This window comes from Dendrobates tinctorius, unplaced genomic scaffold (genome assembly GCF_039654945.1).
Source record: "Dendrobates tinctorius isolate UK_male_01 unplaced genomic scaffold, ASM3965494v1 ptg000104l, whole genome shotgun sequence".
In the NCBI taxonomy this organism is placed as follows: Eukaryota; Metazoa; Chordata; class Amphibia; order Anura; family Dendrobatidae; genus Dendrobates; species Dendrobates tinctorius.
This window is the reverse complement of record NW_027361772.1, coordinates 1896688-1922070: the sequence shown is the minus strand read 5'-3', so window position 1 is coordinate 1922070 and position 25383 is coordinate 1896688. Positions and strand designations below refer to the sequence as shown.

The 25383-nt window shown below is 40.4% G+C and overlaps 1 protein-coding gene across 4 annotated transcripts in view; it reads right to left on the bottom strand.

The window, feature by feature from the left end:
• Positions 1-25383, bottom strand: part of LOC141100253 (zinc metalloproteinase-disintegrin-like MTP4) — an 88306-nt gene that overhangs the window by 23109 nt on the left and 39814 nt on the right. For 2 of the 4 annotated variants that reach the window (XM_073588582.1, XM_073588580.1), the window contains 10 exons: positions 17221-17305; positions 15023-15150; positions 13049-13226; positions 10240-10329; positions 7874-8069; positions 7591-7651; positions 7362-7509; positions 2219-2299; positions 1473-1548; positions 335-443 (listed from right to left, as the gene is read on the bottom strand). In XM_073588582.1, coding sequence (XP_073444683.1) covers positions 335-443; positions 1473-1548; positions 2219-2299; positions 7362-7509; positions 7591-7651; positions 7874-8069; positions 10240-10329; positions 13049-13226; positions 15023-15150; positions 17221-17305 — 1152 coding nt within the window. The remainder of the gene's footprint in view (positions 1-334; positions 444-1472; positions 1549-2218; positions 2300-7361; positions 7510-7590; positions 7652-7873; positions 8070-10239; positions 10330-13048; positions 13227-15022; positions 15151-17220; positions 17306-25383) is intronic. The other 2 variants (XM_073588583.1, XM_073588581.1) reach the window with 1 other exon arrangement.

Below are 25383 nucleotides of genomic sequence, written 5' to 3'. Positions count from 1 at the left end.
AACTAATGGGGAGATCTTGGTGGTCCTGCCCGATAAAGCATTTTTTCTAGAACATAATTTAAAGGAAAGGATCCTAATGACAGAAACTAGATGCAGTGGAGCCTATAGACATAGTGGACTACACATATTGACATCCTGCTAAACTTTTCGTATTGAAATCAAATGATATATGATTCCAGAAGAGGTTAGGAAGCCAGACGAATGACCCGCAACTGGTGCCAACAGCTAATATATTACTGACGTGTCTCTTTATTACGGATCTGATCTTATTTAGATTATTTTGATCCCTCAAATTCTCATTTTTTTCCATTTTACCCCCACTGCTGCTTCATACCTCTGCGTCTTCCTCTTACATCTCTTATACACCACAAGAACCACAACAACCAATGCGAGGACCACAATAACGATGATGACACCAAGGGCAATGTAGCCGGCATTGCCTACTAGGAAAGTGGGAAAACAGAGTTAAGAAATGGACAGCATAAAAAATTCTATTTTAAGACCCAATAATCCGCAACCCAATATAAAGGGAACCTAAGAGGAGATTCATGTTGTCCGAACCACAGGCTGCATCAAACAGAGAACAGCTCCATTATTGCCGCTGAATTAAATAGAAATCACAATAACCCTAGTGTGCGAAGGGATAATAAATCTATAGTCAATCACTGTTTCAGAAAAAGCATACTTTGAAAAGCCAGTCGTGGACTATGCATCTTGGATGACTTAGTCTACGAAATCCAAGGCAACTTTTCCCAGTTCCAATCCCCTAGACCAACAGGTGTGTACCTATATGTGTGTATAAGGAGAAGCCTGTCAATCATAGGGTCCGGGGCCGGAAGAAGCCTTGAACTTAAGAGAACTAGCGTTTTTTGCGCCATCTTTGCTGTCGATGACTTTGCATCATATTCAAAGCCTGAAGAGGTTAAAAGAATCTGAAAAACCTGAACATATGATCAGTAAGTCACTTTGACATTGCAGTACATATGTTCCTTCTTTTTGGCTTTTATTCAATGATTTTTCAGGGCGGTCTCGGATTGGACCCTCTTGAAAAAGACATCAAGTACACAAATTTTTAGACTGGTTATCTAATCCTGGCCGGCTTTTCATAGCAAGTTTTCTCTGAAATGCTGCAGCATTTACGAGTAAAACATACACGGCTGCAATAATAGAGCAGACTCTGATACATGCTGCCTGAACCACGGGCAGCATGTACTGTATCAGGCCCGGGCTGTATGAGCTCATCCCGGTATGTGTGACTCTGAAATGCTGTGGTGTTTCAGAGAAAAACATTCTCTGGGCTAGTCTCCATCATATCTCTGCCCCCACCAGATGTTAAAGTATGTTTTTCTCTGACACCACAGAACAAGGGGCCCATAGACTGTTCCCCCGTCATCACAGGGTCCCCCTGTTTTCTATGTCCGCCTCTGCACACAATTCTGCATTTTATGTATAGTTATAGATTGTGTACTGACCATTGTCAACTCTGGTGTCACAATAAGGGGGTACCCAGCCTTCCTTACAATAACATTTCGCGTTCTGGTCACAGAGCTGTAAGAGAAGGAAAGTAGGAAATTCCTAATTTTATTGAGATCGGGATTATGCCAGCACCAAGCAAACATGGGCAGATACCATAGACCACTGGGCTCTTCTATGATGTACACAGGCAGCCCACTGGTGGTCTCTTACCTAAGGTGCCACAATCATTGCAATCATCATATAGCACTGTGTACTTACAATTGCTTATTTTGCATTTCTACCCAGATATCATTCCCCTCTTCACCTCCTGACCCAGTTGCTCCCTTCCTCCACCCCCTGCCAGCGACTTTTGCAGTGACTCATACAGAGAAAATTGACCTGCTTTTTCTACATAGAGCTTAGAAGGATTCAGCTCGTTAGTTATTAATCACGTGATGTCATAGACCTAATGGAAAACAGAAGAATTAGCAGGATAGAAAGACAAAATGAGCAATTGTAAGTACACAGTGCTGTATAATATGATGACTGCAATATATTAAGAGGATAAAAAACTTTGATGGGAGGAGGAGGAGGAAGAGGAGGGATTTATGGATTATGGGATAACCAGTCAAATGGCGGCCAAATGAAAAACAAAACTAATAATGCTATCAATTTTTTATAATTTATATTACAGTGATGCGTTCAGTTCCTACACAACTGGGTGAGGTTGGCATAAGAACAAGTGGGTACAACTAGAACTCACCGAATTTTCACCGCACCCGGCATCACATTCTGCAGCCTTCAAGGATGATGGTATCTCAGAGCATCTCCCATTTATACATACCTGGAAAAATGTCAATTTATTCAGTGTTGAAGGAGAAAAAAAAAATCATCCGAACAAAATAAAGGACTTGCTATTTCTACACATTTTACCTGCATATCTACATGGGATCTCAAGTACTTGATGAAGTTATACACATGAAATATTTGTGTTTCTCTACCTTAAGGCTGAGTTCACACGTGGCTTTTTTTCGCGTTTCCGCGGCGGTTTTAACCGCGCGATTTTGCCGCGAAAACGCGAAAAATAAGCATCCCATGCATTCCTATGGGATTCCGCAATGCTGTGCTAATGCTGCGGTTTTTACCGCGGCGGAATCGCTTTGCGGTAAAAACCGCAGCATGCTCATTAATTTGCGGAATCCCGGCGATCTCGCACCCATAGGAATGCATTGTTCCGCTTACCTCCCGCATGTGGCTGTGCACACCATGCGGAAAGTAAGCAGAACAATTGCGGATGGTACCCACGGTCCGGAGGAGAGGAGACTGTCCTCCGGGCTTTGGGTACCATATCCCTGTAAAAAATAGAATTTAAAATAAAAAATATTTTATATTCTTACCTTCCGGCGTCCCGCGCAGCATTCCCGCCTCTCTCCACGCATCCGTTCCCAGTAATCCTTTGCGAAAATGCCCGCGATGACGTCCGTTCTCGCGGGATCGCGAAGTCTCGCGGTCATTCGCGCGACGTCATCGCGAATTACCGCGAGAACAGACGTCATCGCGGGCATTTTCGCAAAGGATTACTGGGAACGGATGCGCGGGACGTCGGAGGGTAAGAATAAAACCATTTTTTATTTTTTTTTACATTCTATCTTTTACTACTGATGCCGCATAGGCAGCCTCAGTAGTAAAAAGTTGGTCACACTCGTCAAACACTATGTTTGACGAGTGTGACCAACCTGTCAATCAGTTCTCCAAGTGATGCTCCAGATCGCTTGGAGAACGCTAGTATTTTGCAAGCTAAATACGCTTGCAAAATGCTAGTTTTTCCGCGGGAAAATCGCGGGAATTTAAAATGCGATTTTCCCGCAGAATGGAATTCCGGAATTCTCGCGGTAATTTCCGCGAGAGTTCCGGTATGTGTGCACTTAGCCTAAGGGGTTTCTCCAAGAAATGTGATAAACAAAGACATTAAACCTTCATTTAGAAAAAAGGTGCTTTATCTACTGCATTCTGTTGGGATTCAAAGATGGCAGCTCCCATCAATCACACCCTGTCCTAGATTTCAGGACAGGCTGCAGGAAGCACAAGAAGGAGGACATTGTCAGGGCAGTGTCGGGTCAGGCATCGTGAATGCTCAGTCCTCTGTTCACTGAACCTGACAGAAAATGGAGGAGTGGAGCCCGTCCTGAAATTCTTTTCTTTTAAATAAAATGTTCTACCTATTGTCTTTTCATCAGCAATGCTGGTCACCTATGCAATATACAGGTGTGTGAAAAAGTGTTTGCCCCCTTACTGATTTCCTATTCTTTTCTACGTTTGTCACAATTAAATGTTTCAGATCACTAAACAAATTTAAATATTAGACAAAGACACAAGTAATCTCAAAGTGCAATTTTTAAATGAAGGTCTTTATTATTAAGGTAAAAAGAAATCCAAACATACAGCACCCTGTGTGAACAAGTGATTGACCCTAAACCTAATAACTGATTGGGCCGCCCTTAGCAGCAACAACTGCAATCAAGTGTTTGCAATAACTGGCAATGAGTCTTTGATAACTCTCTGGAGGTATTTTGGCCCATTAATTTTTTATCAGAATTGTTATAATTCAGCCACATTGGAATATTTCCGAGCATGAATCACCTTTTTAAGGTCATGCCACAGCATATGAATCAGATTAAGGTCAAGACGTTGACTAGGCCACTCCAAAGTGTAAATTTTGTTTTTCTTAAGCCATTCAGAAGTGGACTTGCTCGCATGTTTTGGATGATGTTTTCTGGCAAAACTGAGATGAGCCTTTAAGATCTTATTGTTCAGCAGTGGTTTTTGTCTTGGAACTCTGCCATGCAGGCCATTTTTGCTCAGTCTCTTTCTTATGGTGGAGTCATGAACACTTACCTTAACTCAAGCAAGTGAGGCCTGCAGTTCTTTGGATGTTATTATGGGGTCTTTTGTGACCTCTTGGAAAAGTTGTTGCTCTTTGGGTAATTTTGGATGGCCGGTTACTCCTGGGAAGGTTCACCACTGTTTGATGTTTTAGCCATTTCAGGATAATGGCTCTCACTGTTGTTCCCTGGAGTCTCAAAGCTTTAGAAATGGCTTCATAACCTTTTCCAGACTGATAGATCTCAATTACTTTGTTTCTCATTTGTTCCAGAATCTCTTTGAATTGTGGCATGATGTCTAGCTTTTGATGAACGTTTGGTCTACTTCACTTTTGTCAGGCAGGTCCTGTTTCAGTGATTACTTGATTGAGAACATGTCTGGCAGTAATTAGGCCTGGATGTGACTAGGCAATTTGAACATTTGAACTCTGCTTCCTAATGAAGTGATGAACCACAGTTAATACGTTTTAAAGGTTGGAGAAACACTTTTTCCCACAGGGCCCTGTAGGTTTGGATTTCTTTTTCCCTTAATAATAAAGACCTTCATTTAAAAACTGCATTTTGTGATTACTTGTGTTATCTTTGCCTAATATTTACATTTGTTTGGTGATCTGAAACACTTAAGTGTGACAAACATGCAAAAGAAACAGCCATCAGAGATGGAGCCACAAGAACAGATGAACACAGATGCGGTATACTGCTATTGAAGCTATATTGTTATCATGTCTCCTGAATTGTAGATATGGCATAGCTTTTTGTCCCATATTGTTGGCATAATTAATAGTTTTTACTATGGGAGATACACAAACAGTGTACTGCAGCTTGACTGTTTTCATATCCCCACTTCTTGTGGATGGGAACTAGAAATTATGGCAAGGAGGGCAGATTTAGGAACAATCCTTTATAGAAAAATTACAGTATAAAAATGGTTATTTTATGCCTAATAAACACCAACTCAGTATAAGTTGGCCACATAAAAGCAGCTAGCAGCTTTCAACTGCCTATGAATTTTTGGGAGTTTTTTTATATAAAATTTCATCCAAAGACACCTTGTTTTTCATCCAAAGACCCCATTGCAGAAGTGATGATTACGGAGGTCACCATGCAGAATGGGAAAAGGATACAGTTTTGGGCATCGGTGCTCAGGAAGGATATAATGGAACTAGAGTGAGTACAAAGGAGGGCAACAAAATTAATAAAGGGGATGGGGGAGCTACAATACCCCGAGAGATTAGCAAAATTAGGATTATTTAGTCTAGAAAAAAGACGACTGAGGGGCGATCTAATAACCATGTATAAGTATATAAGGGGACAATACAAATATCTCTCCGAGGATCTGTTTATACCAAGGAAGGTGACGGTCACAAGGGGGCATTCTCTGCGTCTGGAGGAGAAAAGGTTTCTCCACCAACATAGAAGAGGATTCTTTACTGTTAGGGCAGTGAGAATCTGGAATTCCTTGCCTGAGGAGGTGGTGATGGCAAACTCAGTCGAAGGGTTCAAGAGAGGCCTGGATGTCTTCCTGGAGCGTAACAATATTGTATCTTACAGTTATTAGGTTCTTTAGAAGGACGTAGCTATGGGGATTTATTCTGACAGCATTTTATAGGCTGAACCGGATGGACTAATGTCTTTTTTCGGCCTTACTAATTATGTTACTATGTTACTATGATACAGACTAGATGGAAAGGAGACAGCTGCAGAAAGACCTCACCTCTATGTTATTCCTTGCCATAACATGGCACCATATGGAGTTCCATTCAGTGGCACACAGAGTCTACAGCTCCATTGTATTGAGACATGTTCAACCTCCTGCACATGGTAATGCTGTGTTGTGCAGAAGTGAGATGCATTTTTCCTGCATTTACACAGGTCGATCCCAATTAGATCAACATTATTCGGTCTATAATAGCTCAGTAGATTATCCCGTGTGCATAGTCCAGGGGTAGATATACTGTTGGTGCAACTTGCGCAGGGGCCAAAGAGGTAAGGGCCCTTTTACCTTTAAAGTAGGTGGAATTGTACAGTATGATGAGCTATTGGACTTAAAAGGGCCCGTATACTGTTCTTGCACAGGGGCCATCTTCTGTCCATGTCTGCCACTCGCGTAGGCTGTCATTGTTCTCGGTAGCACAAGTCACGTTAACACAGAACAATGGTCTGCCCACTGAGAATAGGTACAAAATGTAATTTCACCTGACGAACAAGCATTTAGCTTACCTGTCGGTTTAGACTGCATGGTTATTGTTATTGTTCGAGATAGTCGTTTAGGGTAGATGGACCTTTAAAGGAACCTGTCAGTAGGACTGTGCACAGTAACCTACAGACAGTGTCAGATCGGCGCTGTTATACTGATTAAAATGATACCTTGGTTGATGAAATCCGTCTTGTGGTTGTTGTTTAATCTATATTGTCAGTTTTGAGTTAATGATATGCCCGTGCTCCGAGGAGGCCTGTGGGGGGTCCTCATGTGGTGCTCTGATTAGGTATTCATGTATATGGCTTCTGACAGGTCACTGATTTCTCACTGACATGCCCCATATTTTCTGCTCAGAGCACGAGCATATCATTAACTCAAAACTGAAAATAAAGATTAAACAACAACCACAAGACGGATTTCATCAACCAAGGTATCATTGTAATCAGTATATCGGCGTCAACCTGACACTGTCTGTAGGATACGGTGCACAATCCTGCTGACAGGTTCCCTTTAACATGTGGCTGTGTTACAATAAATAGGACAAAGTTGCAATACTTTGCACAGCTGCAATAAAAATACAGCATTGTGTAGGAGAAGCCAAGTCTTTTTCAAACAGCTGATTTGTGAGGGTTCCAAGAGTCAGGACCCCACTATTAATATTGGTGCAGTATCCCAAAAATAAGCCATCAAGTTTAAAAACTTGGATGATCCCTTTACCAAAGTATCTAAACAGGAACCTTGGATGTATGTATTACAAATGGATCCCAGCGCTGACCACATTCCGATATTTCATAGCTTGGGGTATGGGAACCTAGAACACGTACTTTCTTATCATCACATTTTGTTCCGATCTCCACGAATACTTCCGGTCGCAGAGTTTTACATCCTGAATAACTGCAGTAACCAGTTCTAACAATAGGTTGACTCTGACCTCCAGAACAGAGGAGAACTCCACATTGCGCTCTCCTGGAACTGTAGAGATATAAGCGATCAGACATGATACAGCCTACATCAAGATTTATCACGTCCTTACAATCCGCAGGTAATACCTACCTCAGCGGATTACAGTAATTTTCGATACTTCGATAGCAGGAATTGTCTGCGGCCTTGGACCCTAGTATAGACAAACGTTTTAAAGATTTCTAAAAGGCAAAATGAAAAAAATCTAGGAAATGTGACAAAAACACAGACACCCAATATTTATCTACACTACCATAATCTAATGTATGGGAATCACAGGACACATAGAAAAAAATTCTTGCCCCACTTCCCGTTGGGAATATGTACTTTTCTCTACAAATCCGGGGGACAGACCGTTGTGAGGTCGCTGCTTTACCTGCTCCCCAGTAGGTTTCACACTGACTCCTTAGCGTGGGGCATTTCCCATTGTAGCAATAACCCTCGTTATTATCGCACAGAGATCCATCGATTCGCCAGCGATCAGAGGGACATGTGGCAGATTTCCCATCACACATATCGGTCAAATCACATTCACCGTTTGACGGTCTGCACACAGTGCCCGCTGACTTCAGCTGTAAGAAGAAAAATAATAATTTAGAAAAAAATGTGATAATATTCTTGCACACATGATGTGGAGGTGCCCAGTTATTTTATCCTTTTGGCAGGAGGTAATGTTATTATTGTCCTCTCTGGTTTATATCCCCATTCCCTTGGATCCATTAATTTGTATAGTTGGTGTTCTAGAAGAAGAAACATGGAGACATTACAACATTTTCCTGTGTGAAGCCCTTTTTTGTCAAGGAAGCTAGTGGCCATGCGTTAGATGGGTGGCTCCATGTGGCCAGTGATGTAAGCAAATCTGCCATGTGTACGATGATGTGACCAATGACATAATAGTCACATGGTCAGTGATGCCTAAGGTGGAGAAAGATCTCGTCCCTCCCTTTTCTTATGTGCATGCTATTGGTCGATGGGCAGGGCCATCTATAGATGGCATCTGACCACTTCCACCCTTCATATGATGTTCCTTCATCTGTCACATGTATATTAACTTATTGACATTACCAATGGTCTCTGGTTACCATGAAATGCAAAATGTAAACAGTCTGGATATGCAGTTTATCATCACCCCTTGATGAAGCTAGGTGCGAAACGCGCGTCGGGTGCGGTTTCTTCATTGACTGGTGAGAACTCCCTTATGCCACTGTGCATATTTACATACCCACTTATGAGTATGTTACTTATATCTTTTTAATTTCATGATACCTCATCTCTACTCACTGAGCTCTTTACACGAATACATCCCATGCTATTTATTATACACTGGTATCATCTGTAATATTGGGATTACTTTTTATGTATTACACTATTGTGTGTACTTCTGCTTTTACTTAATTGTATCTAGTGTATTTATTTTCCTTCAAGCCTGAGTCATGCTGTCTATATTACTTCTATACTCAGCTTTGATTATCTTGTGCCTTACATTTTTTTAATTAATTTTTTTCTTTAAAATTCAACTTTCACCCATATTTCTCTGGGCCTTTCACTTATTCTTTATAGGTTTTTCTTTTTTTTTTGGTTGATTTATGGCTTGAGAAAAGCGCAACATGAGCCGTAATGTCGCTGTGATGGGCTATTAAAACTTAGCACCTTTAAACCCTCAATCTGAACGGTGTGCTGCCTCCATTTTTCTCTGGATCTTACATACATTTACTTTTTGTGTGCTGCTATATACATATATATATATATATATATATATATATATATATATATATATTCTGCTTAAAAAAACAGTATGCAAAAGAAACGTCCACAAACTTTGTAATATTTTGTTAATGTCTCATATTTCATTGTATACAAGTTTTGTAATTGGAGCAAAGAAACACCATGCTGTTTATGACTATATGCAACAATGTGATCCCATTATATAATAATCTGTTAATAAGACAAATAACAAAAAAGATAATTCTAATATTCACACCACATTTAATTGTTTCTTTTCGCCATTGTAATTGACAACCCAAATTTAAAGAAGAAATGTTTAGTATATGATGTGTGGCCCTATTATTAAGTTGCCTCATAATCTGTCAATCAAACATGTGATACTACATCTCTCCTGTAGAGGCCGCTGCAAGGAAAGTTGAACCCTCAGCGATCAACTCATTGCAGATTCTATTAAAAAAAGTGATTGTTTTTGGGAGACAACGGAATCTTTCACTAGGTTTTTGCTACCCCATATGATAGCATCAAGGGATAGAGACCCCAATTCCAGTGATATATCACTTAGTGGACTGTTTGCTGCTGCAGTTTTGACTGCCCACACCTCTGATTGGCAGCTTTCTGTGTGCACTGTGCATAGGCATAAAGCTGCCAATCAGTGGTGGTGGCGGGATTGGACTACATGCCAGCAGCTTTATTAGTCCTCTAATGATAATCTCCTGCTGATAAAACAGTAATTGAATGAAAAATACACTGAGCAGCCCAGTAAGTGACACTTCACTGGAATGAGGGTCTCTGTCTCTACGTTATACTGCTTTCAGATTAGGAAGGAAAAGCCTCGTGACAGATTCCCTTTAAGCACCTTATAGCCATTGTAGTAAAGTGTGTATCTAGTGCACTTTAGTTTTATGGTACTTCAAGTTCTGATTTTTCACACAAGAAAAAAATTCTAAATATCTGTAGGATGCAGACCTAAATGCAGGTAATGCAATGAATATTAAATACCTCTGATATATAACCCACCTGACAGTTTGAGCAGCATTCACCTTCTGAACATTGGGCTCTTTCTTTCAGTTTGCATGTGTTGGCGTCACAGCACTTGTCAGTACATTCCTGCAATGTCGAGGGGGTAAATGGTTACCACTGTGCCCAAAATATCTACTGAATATAGGTCTCACGGCTAACAGCTGTGGGGTTCATGCAGATCCCTCCACTGTTACCATTTTGTCACAGGTGACACCGGAGAAATCACACAGATCCCACTGCTGCCACTAGTTTGTCAAGAGAATACAACTCAGCTACCTCCAATCATCAGGACAATTACACAATAGCCTGACCAATGATGGACAAGAACTTCTGACTCCAACGTGTGGAATATGTGTATATACACACGTACGGTAGGTGCCAGCTCTGCAATAACAAAAGAACTATTAGCTGCCACCACCGTTTGTACAGGCCGATTGGACACCCATTACAGTTCGCATTTTGGCTTCAGGGGTGCGGTTTACAGAACAAAAGGAACAGAGCTATTAAATTTATATATTTAATCCAGAAGGATAGGTAATGTTTATAAAAAAAAATATGCAAAGATGATGCAAAATGGGAAAAAAACAATATGATATATACAATTGCATAAAATAAAAAGGAATAACGAAAAGGAATGACTAAACCTGGTCACGGAAATGGCTCAGAACTTAGCGGAGGGAAGCACTCCGATTGGGAAAATGGACAGAACCACAGAGAACTGTGTCTTCCAAAGACTGACAAATGAGCCAGACCCAAATACTGCTTTTTATTAGCTCAAAGTTAGGCTCACACACCTCCCCTCAATGAGCTCATATGGGGGCGGTTTCTGGGATGTCCTGGGTATATTAGAATGTTATTAGATCCCCAATTTACAAGATATCTTCGTCCCTGAAGGTTTCCAATTAGAAGATATAGACATCATATTTCTTATCATGATTTTACTGTTACATGGAGATCAAACATGGTCTGGTTCACATCATCTATCAGACCATTATTACGTTACAGGGCTTCTAGTGACCCCACGGTGATATGAGTGAATGCGTCATGTCCGTCACCTCACATCAACGCCAAGCCAAAAATCTACATCCCATAAATATCAGACTGATACAAACTGTTTAGCTGCAATTTTTCAGTTTTTCTTTGTAGAGAACAAGAGTTATTTCTGAAGGTGTTAGATTTTCCAGTTCTCTGCCACCTGAGTATTCAAATCTCAGTCTGGGTGGCTGTTTCCTACAACAGACCTCTGTGGTAACTATCTGGACACTGCAGTAAATCTCTGCTTCAAAGCGAGGTTGAAGCTCTTCCTTTGTTTCTAATTTACTAATTTCCCTTGTTATAATGCGTTTCTTTCTCCCTTCCCCAAATGTTCAAAAGGAGTTTGAAGTATCAGCTCTTTTTCCCTTCCCTTCATATAGAAATGCCTTATGGATTTAAATTTTCCTCTATGACAATAGGTATGAGATGACCATAACTTTAAAAAGAATCTGCCATGACATACATGGAGTCCAATCTGTGGACAGCACGGTATAGAGAAGGACAAGCTGAGCAGTATAATATATAGGTTTGTTGGAAAAGGTTCAGTATAACATGTATTTTATTCCTTGAACTCCCTGGTGTTTGTATTTATGAGTCCAGTGGTCGGGTCTACTAGTGACTGACAGCTATCTCTGCATTCACGGTCATACAGGGAAGACTGTCAATCACTAGTAGGAACGCCCACTGGACTCATTAATGGGAATCTGTTAGGTGATTATTTTAGTAAAATACTTATGTATCCTGAAATAGGGCAGCCCTTTAGAATATTATTGTTTTTTGCTGTACCTCTGCCGTTTTTTTACTGTAAGCTCCGGACAATACATAGTCAAGCACCGGCTAATCAAGAGTATGTAAGTCAAAAGTAAATATGCACCACTACCCCCGCCCATAATCCCGACCACCCCTCTGCCCCGGTGTCATTGATAGTGAAAATCTTGCGACTGTGAGATGCCTTCCTAGGTCTCCGCATGTAGGGTTTAATTTATTCCTATACTATCATTTACTGTCATCACTGATGTCAGCGCAGAGGGGTGGTAGGCATTATGGACAGGGTAGGGGTGCTTATTTACTTAACTAGTGCTTCAGAGATATCCTAATGATGAAACCGCGTCTGTGGTGCCTATACACAGTCCTTTGGTCACGGTGTGGCCAGTCCTGTGTCCGTTGTCCTGAATTAGAGGGGTTGTCCAGGACTAATTTTTTTGTTACTATGGGTCTAAAAACTAACAGGCAGGTAGATGCTAACAGAGGCAACTACCTGCCGGTGATTCATTTGCTACATATCAACAGAGCAGCTCTTCCCCTTCCGGGCAGCTCTATCGACAAGATGTGATGTGAATTTCAACGTCATGCTGATTGACTGCCGGATTCCCGCAGTTAGGCAGCAGGGAGCCGGCTTTCAATCACCATGACCTGAGCGGTCACGCAGCTTTATCAGAGCAGAGCAGAAGAGAAGTAGCGGCTCTGTCGACGTGACATCAACGAAAGCTGCAAAAGTGGTCTGTGACCTCTCTGTGCCGGCAGAGATCAGCACTGGGCACGACAGGCAGGTAAGTAGCAACGACCTGCCTGTTAGTTGCTAGGCCCAAAGTAAAAAAAAATTAAATAGTCTTAATCGCTTTAACTTCAGACAATTGCTATGTTTTCCCCCACTAATAATAAGGCTATGCTTTGGTACCTAATTCCCTATTCAAATAGATGTGAAACTAAGTCACATGGTCAAACTTAGAACCAGGGGTGCAGAAAAAGAGACTTAAAGATTAACTCATACCTCAACGGAGCCGCAGTCACATTCTTCACCTTTTTCTGTGAATTTATTGCCGCACACAGGTGTAGTGAGGATGTTGTCCTTGTTTGGCTTGTCCTTCATACACACAGGCATACGATCCAGGATAAATTTCTGATATTGTTGTCGGCTGCAGGAGCTGAAGGTCCTCGGGGTATCATAACTGTATGGAGAGGGTGAGAAGGGAGATATTTTCCACCCTCAGGTGTCTAGATACTTTGTGGAGCCCCGGACGCTCCCCGCAGGGCACACTCAATACAGTGTTATTATTGTAGTTGGTAAAAAAGAACAAAGCCAGCTTCTTAGGCGAGGAGCTCAGAGCTCGCACGTGGTTTGCTATATAAAGCTTATAAGCAATGGATCCTGCCAGCGTCAGCGTCATCCAAAAAAGTAGAAATAGATAAAGAAAATTCTAAAGTGACTATATTTGAGTGATGTTTCGACCTAGCGCCAGCAGCAGGAGGCCAGGCAAGGCGCAGGAGCGCCGCCAGTAAAGCGATGTAAAGCCATATTTCTCTCATCTTGGGGACTATAGAGCGATGTATTGAATAAGACCTGGGGCAGGTTGAAACGTCGCTCAAATATAGTCTCTTTAGAATTTTCTTTATCTATTTCTACTTTTTTTGGATGACGCTGGCAGGATCCATTGCTTATAGGCTTTATATAGCAAACAACGTGCAAGCTCTGAGCTCCTCAAATATAGTCGCTTTAGAATTTTCTCCTGCGCTTTACCTATTTCTACTTTTTTGTTCCCACGAATTGTAAATAAAAATTTTTTGGCATCTCCACAAGTGTGCGGTGAATTTTCATTGAATGGACTAAGGGTCATTTGGCCAGTTACACCAGCACCTCACCATACGACAGAGTGCAGGCCAGTACCTTTACTACTGCACTGTGCATAGGCAGAAATCTGCCAATCAGTGGGGGGTATACAGAGCTCATAACTGTGAAGGTTTACATGGCAGCAGGTTTACTAGGGATAATATCCTGCTGATAAAACTTATTTTACCAAAAGTACAGAAAGCATCCCAGTAAATGATACATCAATGGAATAACGATCTCTGTTTCTACATAATGCTACTCTCAGATGCTATGCTGGAATGTTAGGGTCCTGTTGATTTAGGGAACTATTATTTTTCCAGTGCCTCGTAGCATTAGAGGATAGTTTGGTACTCAAATTGGCTAGTCTAACCAGAATCTACGAACACTATCCTCATATACTTCCGGTGCTCTTCCCACTCCCATCTCTTCACGTAAGGGCTGACTCTCATTTTCGTATATAGTGTGCTGTCCAACTATATTCTCTGAGCTTGTAACTATTACAAGAACTTAGGAATAATATTTTTATTCTTTTATTATGATGGTTGTGTAGTGTTTTCTGCCATCGATATGTTCTCATGTGTTGCAGCTGTAATTCCCATAATGCCTCTCTCACTCTGTAAATCTTCCTATCTTGTTTCTTCACATCCTTTCTTCTGGTCAGTGCCATCTCGGCAGAAGCATGCATCAGAGCTCCAGTGAGGATTCTCTATACTCCAACCTCCATCTGCTACCTCATCCCCATCCCTTTACCTTCTTCCCTAGACATCTCAACCTCATGATTTGTCAAGGTACTGTCAGTAAACTACCTAAAAGTTCATCAACTGCACCTTTTTCCTAGATCATCCACATAGGTTAGGTTAGGGAGGAGAGGATAGCGAGTAACCTATCTACCACTGCTTGTTCAGATATCCATAGTCACATCCTTCAGACACATCTCACCTACATACATCGCTGGCAGAAAATATAGATCCTTCTTTCTGTTTTTGTCATTCTCCTCCCAACACCATCCCTCATCTTTGCAAGCTCTTCCAGCAATCTTAGAATCTATCCCCCCTGAATTTGTTGTAATCAATTTGAAAACAATCAATAAATGAATACGAAATAAAGGCATCGATTTATTCACTTCCATTCTCCCACCTTAGAGACGGAGCCATGATACAAGATGAGGCTTCACAGTAGCATCCATCATCATGAGGCATTCCCAAATTGTGCCCCAATTCATGAGCAAGAGTAGCAGCAACCGGAATATAGTCAGCACTGTGGTCCTGAGAATGTAAAATGAGAAATGATTGATATTCACATTTACTAAAACACCACTCAGCCATAATTAGAGTAAATGGTGTTATTTTAGTATTGAGTATTGCAGTTGTTGCCAACTTTAGCATTACCACCGTTACCATTGTACAACATAGATATCACTTTCCCTTCTCATTTGACAAAGAAGGAAAAAAACCTTCAAACACCACTGGACACCAGGGAACATAGTATTCCCTTGAACCCAGTGGCAGGCAAGATAACTTCATTGGACACCAAGGATATAGCCATGGAATGGGACTTTTTTTTTTCACCAATTATACAAATTATGGAAGTTCCAATAAGTGATATACAGATTTTGAGACCTTTTTTGTTCCAATTGTAATAGTTGTAATAGTTTTACGGTATACTGTATATAGGTGGTGTAGGATTCACTATTGAAATTATATATACTGTATATATGTCATTTCAATACGTGAATTTGACACCACGATTGGCTGACTGACAGAATCTACTGTACATGAAGGCTTAATTTTCTGTGCCATTCCCAAAGTGTGCCTGGTCACCCCATGTGTGAGTGTAGATCTTTACAGATGATGGTAATTTCCTTTTACATTTACATTTTTGAAGGACGAGATGCTATTTTTTAATACCATCATTTTGTAATATGTCATTTATTGATTCATTTTTACAATTGTTTTGCTGGGTTAAGAGAAAGTGTAAAACAACAATTGCTATTTTTGCTGTTTTTTATTTTGCCATAGTGGCACAGATAACTAATTAATAACTTTATTCAACTGATTGTTGTGATTATGATGAATGATGTAAAAATGCATTAAATAATGGGATAATATTGAAAAAAAAGAATTAGTCTTTGCAAGACTTTATTTAATTACATTTTTTAATTAAATAAATCTTTTCGCTTTTTTTTACTTTTTTTTTGCTTCCCTATCCGGGGCAAGGTACTGATAGGCTGACAGAGAGAGCCCGTTTTATCTGTTAAACATGTTAAAGGGAACCTGTCACCATGAAAGTGCAGTCCAATCTGCATGCATCTTGTTATTGTAGCTTGATATAAAGTTTTATGAGAAAAGATTCAGTATAACTTGTGCTTTAATCATTTAATCCTCTGCTCTGAGACTTTCAGTCCAGTGGGCGTTCCTATCAGTGACTGACAGCTACCACTGTATGCACACTTATGCAAAGAAAGCTGTCAGTCACTGATAGGACCGCCCACTGGACAAAAAAACAAAACACCTTATCTCTTATTCATATAAATGAGACATAAGATACAGTACCTGACAGTGGACGGGGCTCTGCAGAGCCCTATCTAAATTGAGAGGAGGTTGGGCATGCACACATCCACTCCATTCATTATCTTTGGGACAAAAGCCCAGCGCTGTACTTGACTAACTCCAGCAGTCCATTTCGCAAAGAATGAAGCAGAGGTGTGCTTCCATGACCTCCGATCCAGTCAGAAGGGCCTCTTTAGAGCTCCATTCTTGGGATCACTGGGGAACATAGCCAGTAGACCCCTAGGGATTAGAAAGTATAGGCCTTTAAAAAAAAATTTAACATATTCTCATTTAAAGGGAATCTGTCACCAAGTTTTTGCTACCTCATCTGAGAGCAGCATAATGTAGAAAAAGAGACTCTGATTCCAGCGATATATCACTTAGTTTCCTGGGTGCAGCAGTTGTGACACAGAGTTTTTAGATGTAGCATACAGCAGAGCTGAGAAAGCTGCCCCCGCCCACACCAGGCTCTGTATATACATTGTTTATAAACAGTAAGCTGCTTATCCCAGGAAGGGGCATGGTTGGCCAACATCTCAATCACTGCTGTCGCTGCTGTAGTCCGGGCAATGATAATCATGTGATAAAACCTTTGCTGTAAGTAAACAATAGCAAACAGCTAGATAAATGACATATCATTACACATCACTGAAATTTGTGGTTTAACCCCTACCACATGCTGTTCTCAAATGACATAGTAAAAACCTACTGATAGATTCCCTTTAAATGCATTCTGACTGTATACAGGGCATCTAAATTGTAATAATAATATACAGTGTGTCCTACCTGAACAATGCCTGCAGAATTGGCATTATTACAAAGTGTGCCGATCCACGCAAGTCCCACAGTGGAACCATCAAAATCGATGTTCCTGAGGGAATAAATTAATAGATGTTACAAATGACTTAAAAAAGGAAAAACAAAAAAAGGAATAACTTGGTGTCTGAAAAACAATTTACAACGCACAATCTATATAAATTAGGAGGCGCTTTACAAATCTTGCTTTCATTTATTTTTAGAACAAAATGATATTGCCTTCTCTGCTCATCTCATAATCATTTCTGCTGCTATCTTACATTTTGCCAACTTTTTGAGATGCCTTTCCAGAAACACATTAATCCATTAATCTTGCTGAGCTGCTTAAAGAGGACTTGTCACTTGCTATAAAAAATTGAGTTAAGTACCTTGTAAAAATCCATGAGCCCCGTTGATTCTGCCTCTCTTTTTCGTTTTGCAATGGGTCACTCTATTGCAGAGATATTCACATGTAGCTTTTGGAGCGCAACGTGTGAAATCTCTGCTTGCAAACCAACAGGGTGCTTCTTCATCGTCCTCTCTGGGGGTGTTTCCTTCCACACCTCTCTCCCAGAAGCCAATCACAGACTGACAGCTGATCTGCCAAGTTGTGATTGGCAACATCTGAGAAGAAGGATTGAAGGTGCACACCCAAAAGATGAATGTGAAGAACCGCCCAGTTTATCTACGAGATATTCACATATTGCGCGCCAAAAGCAACAAATGTGAATGTCTCTGCAATGAAGCATCGTAGCCTAAAATGGAGAAAAAGCCGTAAAATCAATGGAGCTTGGAGGTTTGTTTGATTTTTTTGTTTTTTCTTCTTAAGGCATTTAACTAAATTTTTTAAGCAAGTGACATGTTCTTTCAAAAATGTCCTCAATAGCTACTCCCATTATGCTACACCAACCACCTACGCCTCTTCCACACCCGCTGACTGTGCATTTAAACGGTGAGCTCCATCATTACAAAGTGGATACTGGCCTTGCACATTTAAAAATTACAGAGAACGCTGCTTTTCCAAAGGTTTTAGAGATTTTGCCTGCACCCAGGAATATTGTCAACTGTTGTAACCTTCATTTAGTTGGGTCACTATTAGTAGGGTGGGGTTCGTGGGATCCTAGTTTTCATATCGAAAAATAAACATGTATTAAAGAAGAGTTTTTACAACATATAACATCTTAGCTAAACGGTAATATGATTTTTTTCTTACTAATGAACAAAATGTAAAGATCTACTAATTTACTTTTTATTTTACTCATTTATATAGCGCCATTAATTCCACAGCGCTCTATAGACATTATCGGCACTGTCCCGATGGGGCTCACACTCTAGATTCCCTATCAGTGTGTTTTTGGAATGTGGGAGGAAAGGGGAGGAAACCCACGCAAAGATTGGGAGAACATATAAACTCCTTGCAGATGTTGTCCTTGGTGGGATTTGAACCCAGGACCCCAGCGCTGCAAGGCTGCAGTGCTAAACACTGAGCTACCATACCGCTGTGAAAAAAATGTAACTTTTTTGGCACAAAAATCACATATCTTCTTGTGCTCATTGCACATAAATTTCTTGCAATGATCACGTTTGGTTTGGGCTTTTTGGTCACTAGATCTCACACACAAATGATATCGACCTTTGACATGACTTTGGCTACTTCCAGTACAAGAAGGCTCTGGGTAATCATTGAGTTTTTTGTTCAGGAGACGTGGCAAGGTGGAAATTTCTGCTATCATACGTTTATAAACTCTTTCGAGTTCCGTTGACTAAAGTTTCAGAAGTTCTCTTCTCTTTTTCTGGATTTGGCAATTATGTAAATTCTTGCAAGGAGTTTGTATGTTCTCCTCGTGTTTGCTGGGTTTCCTCTCGGTTCTCCGGTTTCCTCCCACATTCCAAAGACAAAATAATAGGGAATTTAGATTGTGAACCCTATCAGGGACAGAAATGATAATGTCTGTAAAGCGCTGTGGAATTAATGGCGCTATATAAAAATAAAACCAGGGGAAGAGTCTTGAGGAGATCATTTGCATATTCCCAGTGCCTTCTGGGATAAGTGAAGAGTCTCCGCGAGCTCAACGATCACTGGGTTTTGGCCGTTGCAGCTGCAAAGAGGAAATCGGAAAAACCGGGGCTCATCTTTCATCGTTTTTAAGAAATCTCAAGATGGAAGAGGCCAGGAGCCATTTGGTGAGCTGCATTTCTTGCTACATGTTCACAGATTTACCAGTGGAAAAGCCAAACTTCACATGCCACAAATGCAAGCTTGTGTCCCTGTTGGAGGAAAAGTTGCAAAATCTCGAAGAGAGGTTAGCTACGTTGAAGATCATTAAGGAAGGTGAAGAGTTCTTGGACAGAGCAGAATTATCTCTTCATGTTACAGAAAGAGAAGAAATTCGAAGTGCACCTGAAGAAACAGAGGAATGGAGACATGTGACCCAGAGAAGCAGGAGGATCAAGAGGCAGTCAGCACCCATACTGCTCAGGAACCAGTACCAGGCTCTCACGCAGGAAAACGATGAAGAAATGCATCAGGATAAGACTTTGCCAACAAACAGCAACCTTGTACGCCCTCAGAGTCCTCCTGGATGGAGAAAGAAAAATGTTGTGAAGAAGAAACGGAGAGTGGTGGTCATGGGGGATTCCCTGCTGAGAGGAACAGAGGCCGCTATCTGCAGACCGGATATAACTACAAGAGAAATGTGCTGTCTTCCAGGTGCAAAAATTAAAGATGTGTCTGACAGGATATCAGGACTCTTCAGACCTACAGATGACCCATTCCTGCTACTACATGTGGGGACAAATGACACTGCAAGAAACGACCTGGAAATCATCTGCAGAGACTTTGAAGACTTAGGCAAGAAAGTGAAAGAACTGGGAGCGCAGGTGGTCTTCTCTTCCATCCTCCCAGTGGATGGCCATGGAACAAGGAGGTGGAATAAGATTCTGCAGGTGAACAACTGGCTACGTCGATGGTGCCGTCAGCAACGATTTGGATTTCTGGATCACGGAGTGAACTACTTATACGATGGACTACTTGCTAGAGATGGGGTGCACCTTACGAAGACTGGAAAGCATGTATTTGGAAGTCGCCTTGCTACACTTGTAAGGAGAGCTTTAAACTAGAACAACATGGGAAGGGAAGCAAAAGACCAGAAAAAGCCATACACCTGACAAATGCTATTGAGAACTCTGCTATTAGAAGTGGAAAGGAAGAACAAAGACGAAAGAATCTAATTAATAAAAATATTGGAGAAAGAGAAACCAATCACAAACTAAAATGTTTCTATACTAATGCACAAAGCATGGGCAACAAACAAGGAGAATTGGAACTACTAACACAGGAACAGAAATATGATGTAATTGGAATCACTGAAACTTGGTGGGACAATACACATGATTGGAATACAAGACTAGAAGGATACAACTTATTTGCAAGAAACAGACTTGATAAACGAGGAGGGGGTGTCGCATTGTATGTTCGAAACGCGTATATCTGCACAGAGATTGAAGCTTCAGAGACTGGGAGTTCTGTGGAAACTGTTTGGGTAAGAATACAAGGACAGAACAATGGAAAGGACACCATTGTAGGCATTTACTACAGGCCACCTGTGCAAGCCGAAGATATAGATGAACTCTTTATGCATCAGATGGCCAAGTTCTCCAAAAAATATGACATAGTTGTCATGGGAGATTTCAACTATCCAGACATTTGTTGGGAATCTCTCTCAGGCAAAACTAACAGGTCAAGGAAATTCTTATCCTCTCTTGCTGACAACTTTATCTTCCAAAAGGTAAGGGAGAAAACAAGGGGAACTGCTACCTTGGATCTAATCCTTATAAACAGGGAGGAAATGGTTGAGGAGGTAAAAGTGGCTGGGACCCTAGGAGGTAGCGACCATGCTATTTTAGAATTTTGGATTACTAGAGGTGGAAGACCTGTGAAGACTCAGACGTCAAGGTTAGATTTCAGAAAGGCAGATTTTAAGGGATTCAGAAAGAGAATTGGAGGGATCCAATGGCTGGATATCCTTAAAGACAAAAATGTCCAGGAAGGATGGGAAATCTTGAAAAATGAAATTCTCAAAGCACAGTTGTTAACAATTCCGAAAAGAGGGAAGAATAGGAAGCATTTAAGGAAACCAGGATGGATGAACACAAAACTTAAGCACATGCTAAAAAGGAAGAAAAAAATGTTTATAAAATGGAAAGAGGGAGGCATATCTAAAGAAGAATATAATGCTGTCTGCAGAACTTGCAGGGCACAAATCAGATTATCTAAAGCTGAAAATGAACTAAGGCTTGCAAGAGATGTCAAAAGCAATAATAAAGGATTTTGGGGATATGTCAAAAGTAAAAGAAAAGTCAAAGATGCTATAGGATTTTTACAGGATGAAAATGATGAAATGGTAAGACAGGATGTTGAGAAGGCTGAACTTTTAAATTCCTATTTTGCATCTGTTTTCTCTCAGAAAGGAAATGCAACATCAACTGTTATTCACTGTCCTATTAAGGGAATAGAAGAATCCAGGATATCTATAAACAGAAAGATAGTGAGGAAACACTTAGCTAACCTAAATGAATTCAAGTCTCCAGGTCCAGATGAATTACACCCCAGAGTACTGAAGGAGATAGCAGAAGAAATTTTTGAACCCCTCTCCATAATCTTTGAAAATTCTTGGAGAACAGGAGAAGTGCCAGAAGACTGGAGAAGAGCAAATGTTGTTCCTATCTTCAAAAAGGGGAAGAAGGTGGACCCAGGCAACTATAGGCCGGTGAGTCTGACTTCTATACCAGGAAAGATCTTTGAACAAATTATTAAACAACATGTATGTCAATACCTGGATAAGAATGAAGTGATTAAACAGAGTCAGCATGGGTTTCTAACTAATAAGTCATGTCAGACTAACTTAATTTCCTTCTATGACGGTATCACTGATTGGGTGGATCAAGGAAATGCTGTAGATATAGTATATCTTGACTTCAGCAAAGCATTTGACAAAGTCTCTCATACAATCCTTATTGAAAAAATGACTAAGTATGGAATGGACAAGGCAACTGTTAGGTGGATTCATAACTGGCTTAGTGATCGGACCCAAAGAGTGGTCGTAAATGGCTGCACATCCAGTTGGAAGAATGTCTCAAGTGGGGTACCACAGGGCTCTGTCCTGGGCCCTGTATTGTTCAACATCTTTATCAACGATTTAGATGAAGGAATTGAGGGTAAACTGATTAAATTTGCTGATGACACAAAGCTAGGAGGGATAGCTAATACTAGAGAAGAGAGAGAGAGGATTCAAAAAGATTTAAATAAACTGGAGAAGTGGGCAGCAACTAACAGAATGGTTTTTAACAGGGAGAAATGCAAAGTACTACATCTGGGCAATAAAAATGAAAAAAGCATATATAGAATGGGAGGAATAGGGCTAAGTGACAGCACATGTGAAAAAGACTTGGGTATACTAATAGATCACAGACTGAATATGAGTCAACAGTGTGATGCAGCAGCAAAAAAGGCAAATGCAATTCTAGGATGTATTAACAGAAGCATACAGTCTAGATCACGTGAAGTCATTATTTCCCTCTACTCCTCTTTGGTCAGACCTCATCTGGAATATTGTGTCCAGTTTTGGGCACCACATTTTAAAAAAAGACATCAACAAACTGGAGCAAGTTCAGAAAAGAGCGACCAGAATGGTGACCGGTCTGCAAACCCTGTCTTATGAGGAAAGGTTGCAGGATTTGGGAATGTTTAGTTTGCAAAAGAGAAGACTGAGAGGAGACTTAATTGCTGTCTACAAATATCTAAAGGGCTGTCACATTGTAGAAGGATCAACTTTATTCTCATTTGCACAAGGAAAGACTAGAAGCAATGGGATGAAACTGAATGGGAGGAGACACAGATTAGATATTAGAAAAAACTTTTTGACAGTTAGAGTGATCAATGAGTGGAACAGGCTGCCACGAGAAGTGGTGAGTTCTCCTTCAATGGAAGTCTTCAAACAGAGGCTGGACAGACATCTGACTGGGATGATTTAGCGAATCCTGCTTTGAGCAGGGGGTTGGACCAGATGGCCCAGGAGGTCCCTTCCAACTCTACGATTCTATGATCTAAAGATTATTATTATTAATTTGGTTACCATAGAACAGTCCATTTTGGTTGCTCACGTGACAGCTAAACAGAGATTAGCTTTGTAGTCATATGTCTGACAGTATTGAGATGATAAGCTGTTGACTGTTTCCAAGGGCAACCAAATGATTTTTGAAAGCAGCATTATGTACTCTGATGTGCAAAAGGATAACATGTTTTGCGCTTTTGACTTTCAGGCTCCATATCTCACCATCCACCACAGCTTCAAACATGAGACAACCATCATTTTATAGACAATCATCTTGGCTATCTCATGCACAAATTTGACTTGCATTTGCAGATTCTTGTCATGTCACTGCATTGTTACTGTTTTGCTCCTAAAAATCTAAAAAAAATTTTTATTATTTTGCTAGTATTTTGTAAATCGACCTTTGGCTTTAACATTGCCTGAATCCTTCTGAGCATGCTCTCGATCAGATTCAAGCATGTCTGGTCGACTCACTTGGGTATGTATACAACTTTTTCTTCAACTCTACCAACAAGTGTTCGATTGGGTTGAGGTCTGGGGACTGTGGGGGACAATCCAGCACCAATCTCAATGTATGATTCGGTTATTGCTCTGTTGGAACACAATGTCGTCCTTTTCATACCCATAGTACTCGAATGTACAAAGTAAGTCGTCTTGTAGGATACTCACAAATAGATCCTGGTCAAGTATCCAATGCCTTTGAAAAAGAAAAAAGGTCCAGCTTTGCAAATTCAAGTCCAATTTATTGTTAAAAACAAGTCCAAAACAGAGCAAAAAATGGTGTGTTCACATGAGTAACAAGTAGTAGATTACGCGTTTCGAACAATAGCTTGTTCTCTCTCAAAACTACTTCCCTTGGGTGTTACTGCAATATATACTCTTTACACCCAGTAAATTACAAACACATGGTGTGAAGGGAGAAAAAAAAAAAAAAAAAAAGGGGAGAGGGAAACATGTGTGAGATATAAAAAATAACATTACAAAGTAAAACACATTTTTTGTGAAAAGAGGGGGGAGCCAAAAAAGAAAAAAAAAAAGAAAAAATAAATTTTTTTTAAAAGTTTTTTTGTGTATATATATATATATATATATATATATATATACACACACAATTATAATAACATCAATAATGAAACATAATTTCTCTTCTGGCATTCAATCCATTTGGAAAGCATGTATTTAGATAGAAAATCCAATATGCTTCGCGTGTTAGAAGACGTTTTTTCAGATCTCCACCTCTTATATGTGGTGTTATTCTCTCAATGCCCATGACACGAAAAAATTCAGTACTTCTTTGGTGTTCATTAATGAAGTGTCTGGATGCAGATGAGATGGAGCGATTAATACTGGAAGGAGATGTCAGTTATATGTTCAGATATGCGAGTCTTGAGCATGCGAGCTGTGCAGCCCACATATCTCAAGTTGCATTTGGAGCAAACAATCACATATACTACATTTTTACTATTGCAATTAATATATTGTTTTATTTTATGTTCATTACACTTAGTACCATCAAAAAAGGAATGAACATTATTAGAATGTGCACATGTTCTGCATCTGGATGTACCGCAGCGGTAAAACCCGCAGCAGTGTAGCCATGTCCGAGATCCAGTTTTAGAGCTAAAAAAGCTAGGAGACACTATGTCTGATAAGGTGTTGGCTTTTTTTAGCAACCACTCTGCAGCCGTTAGATAAAATGCTAGACAAAACCTCATCTTCAAACAGAATAGGTAGATGTTTCAAGAAGAGTGCTTTAATGGTGTTAAACTGAGAACTATATTGGATAGAGCAAACCATCTTATCTGGATTTTTATCATTATTATATACCTTTGGCAATAACAAATCATGTCTTTTTTTCTTTTGTACAATTTTCTTTGCTCTATCAAGACACCAATTAGAGTAACCCCTCTTGCTCAGCTTGTTGCAGCATGACTCAATTTCTCCTTTCAGGGCATTGTCATCACTGCAATTTCTAGTGATTCTAGTGAGCTCCCCCACTGGTATAGATTTAATAGTGTGCCCGGGATGGCTACTAGATGCA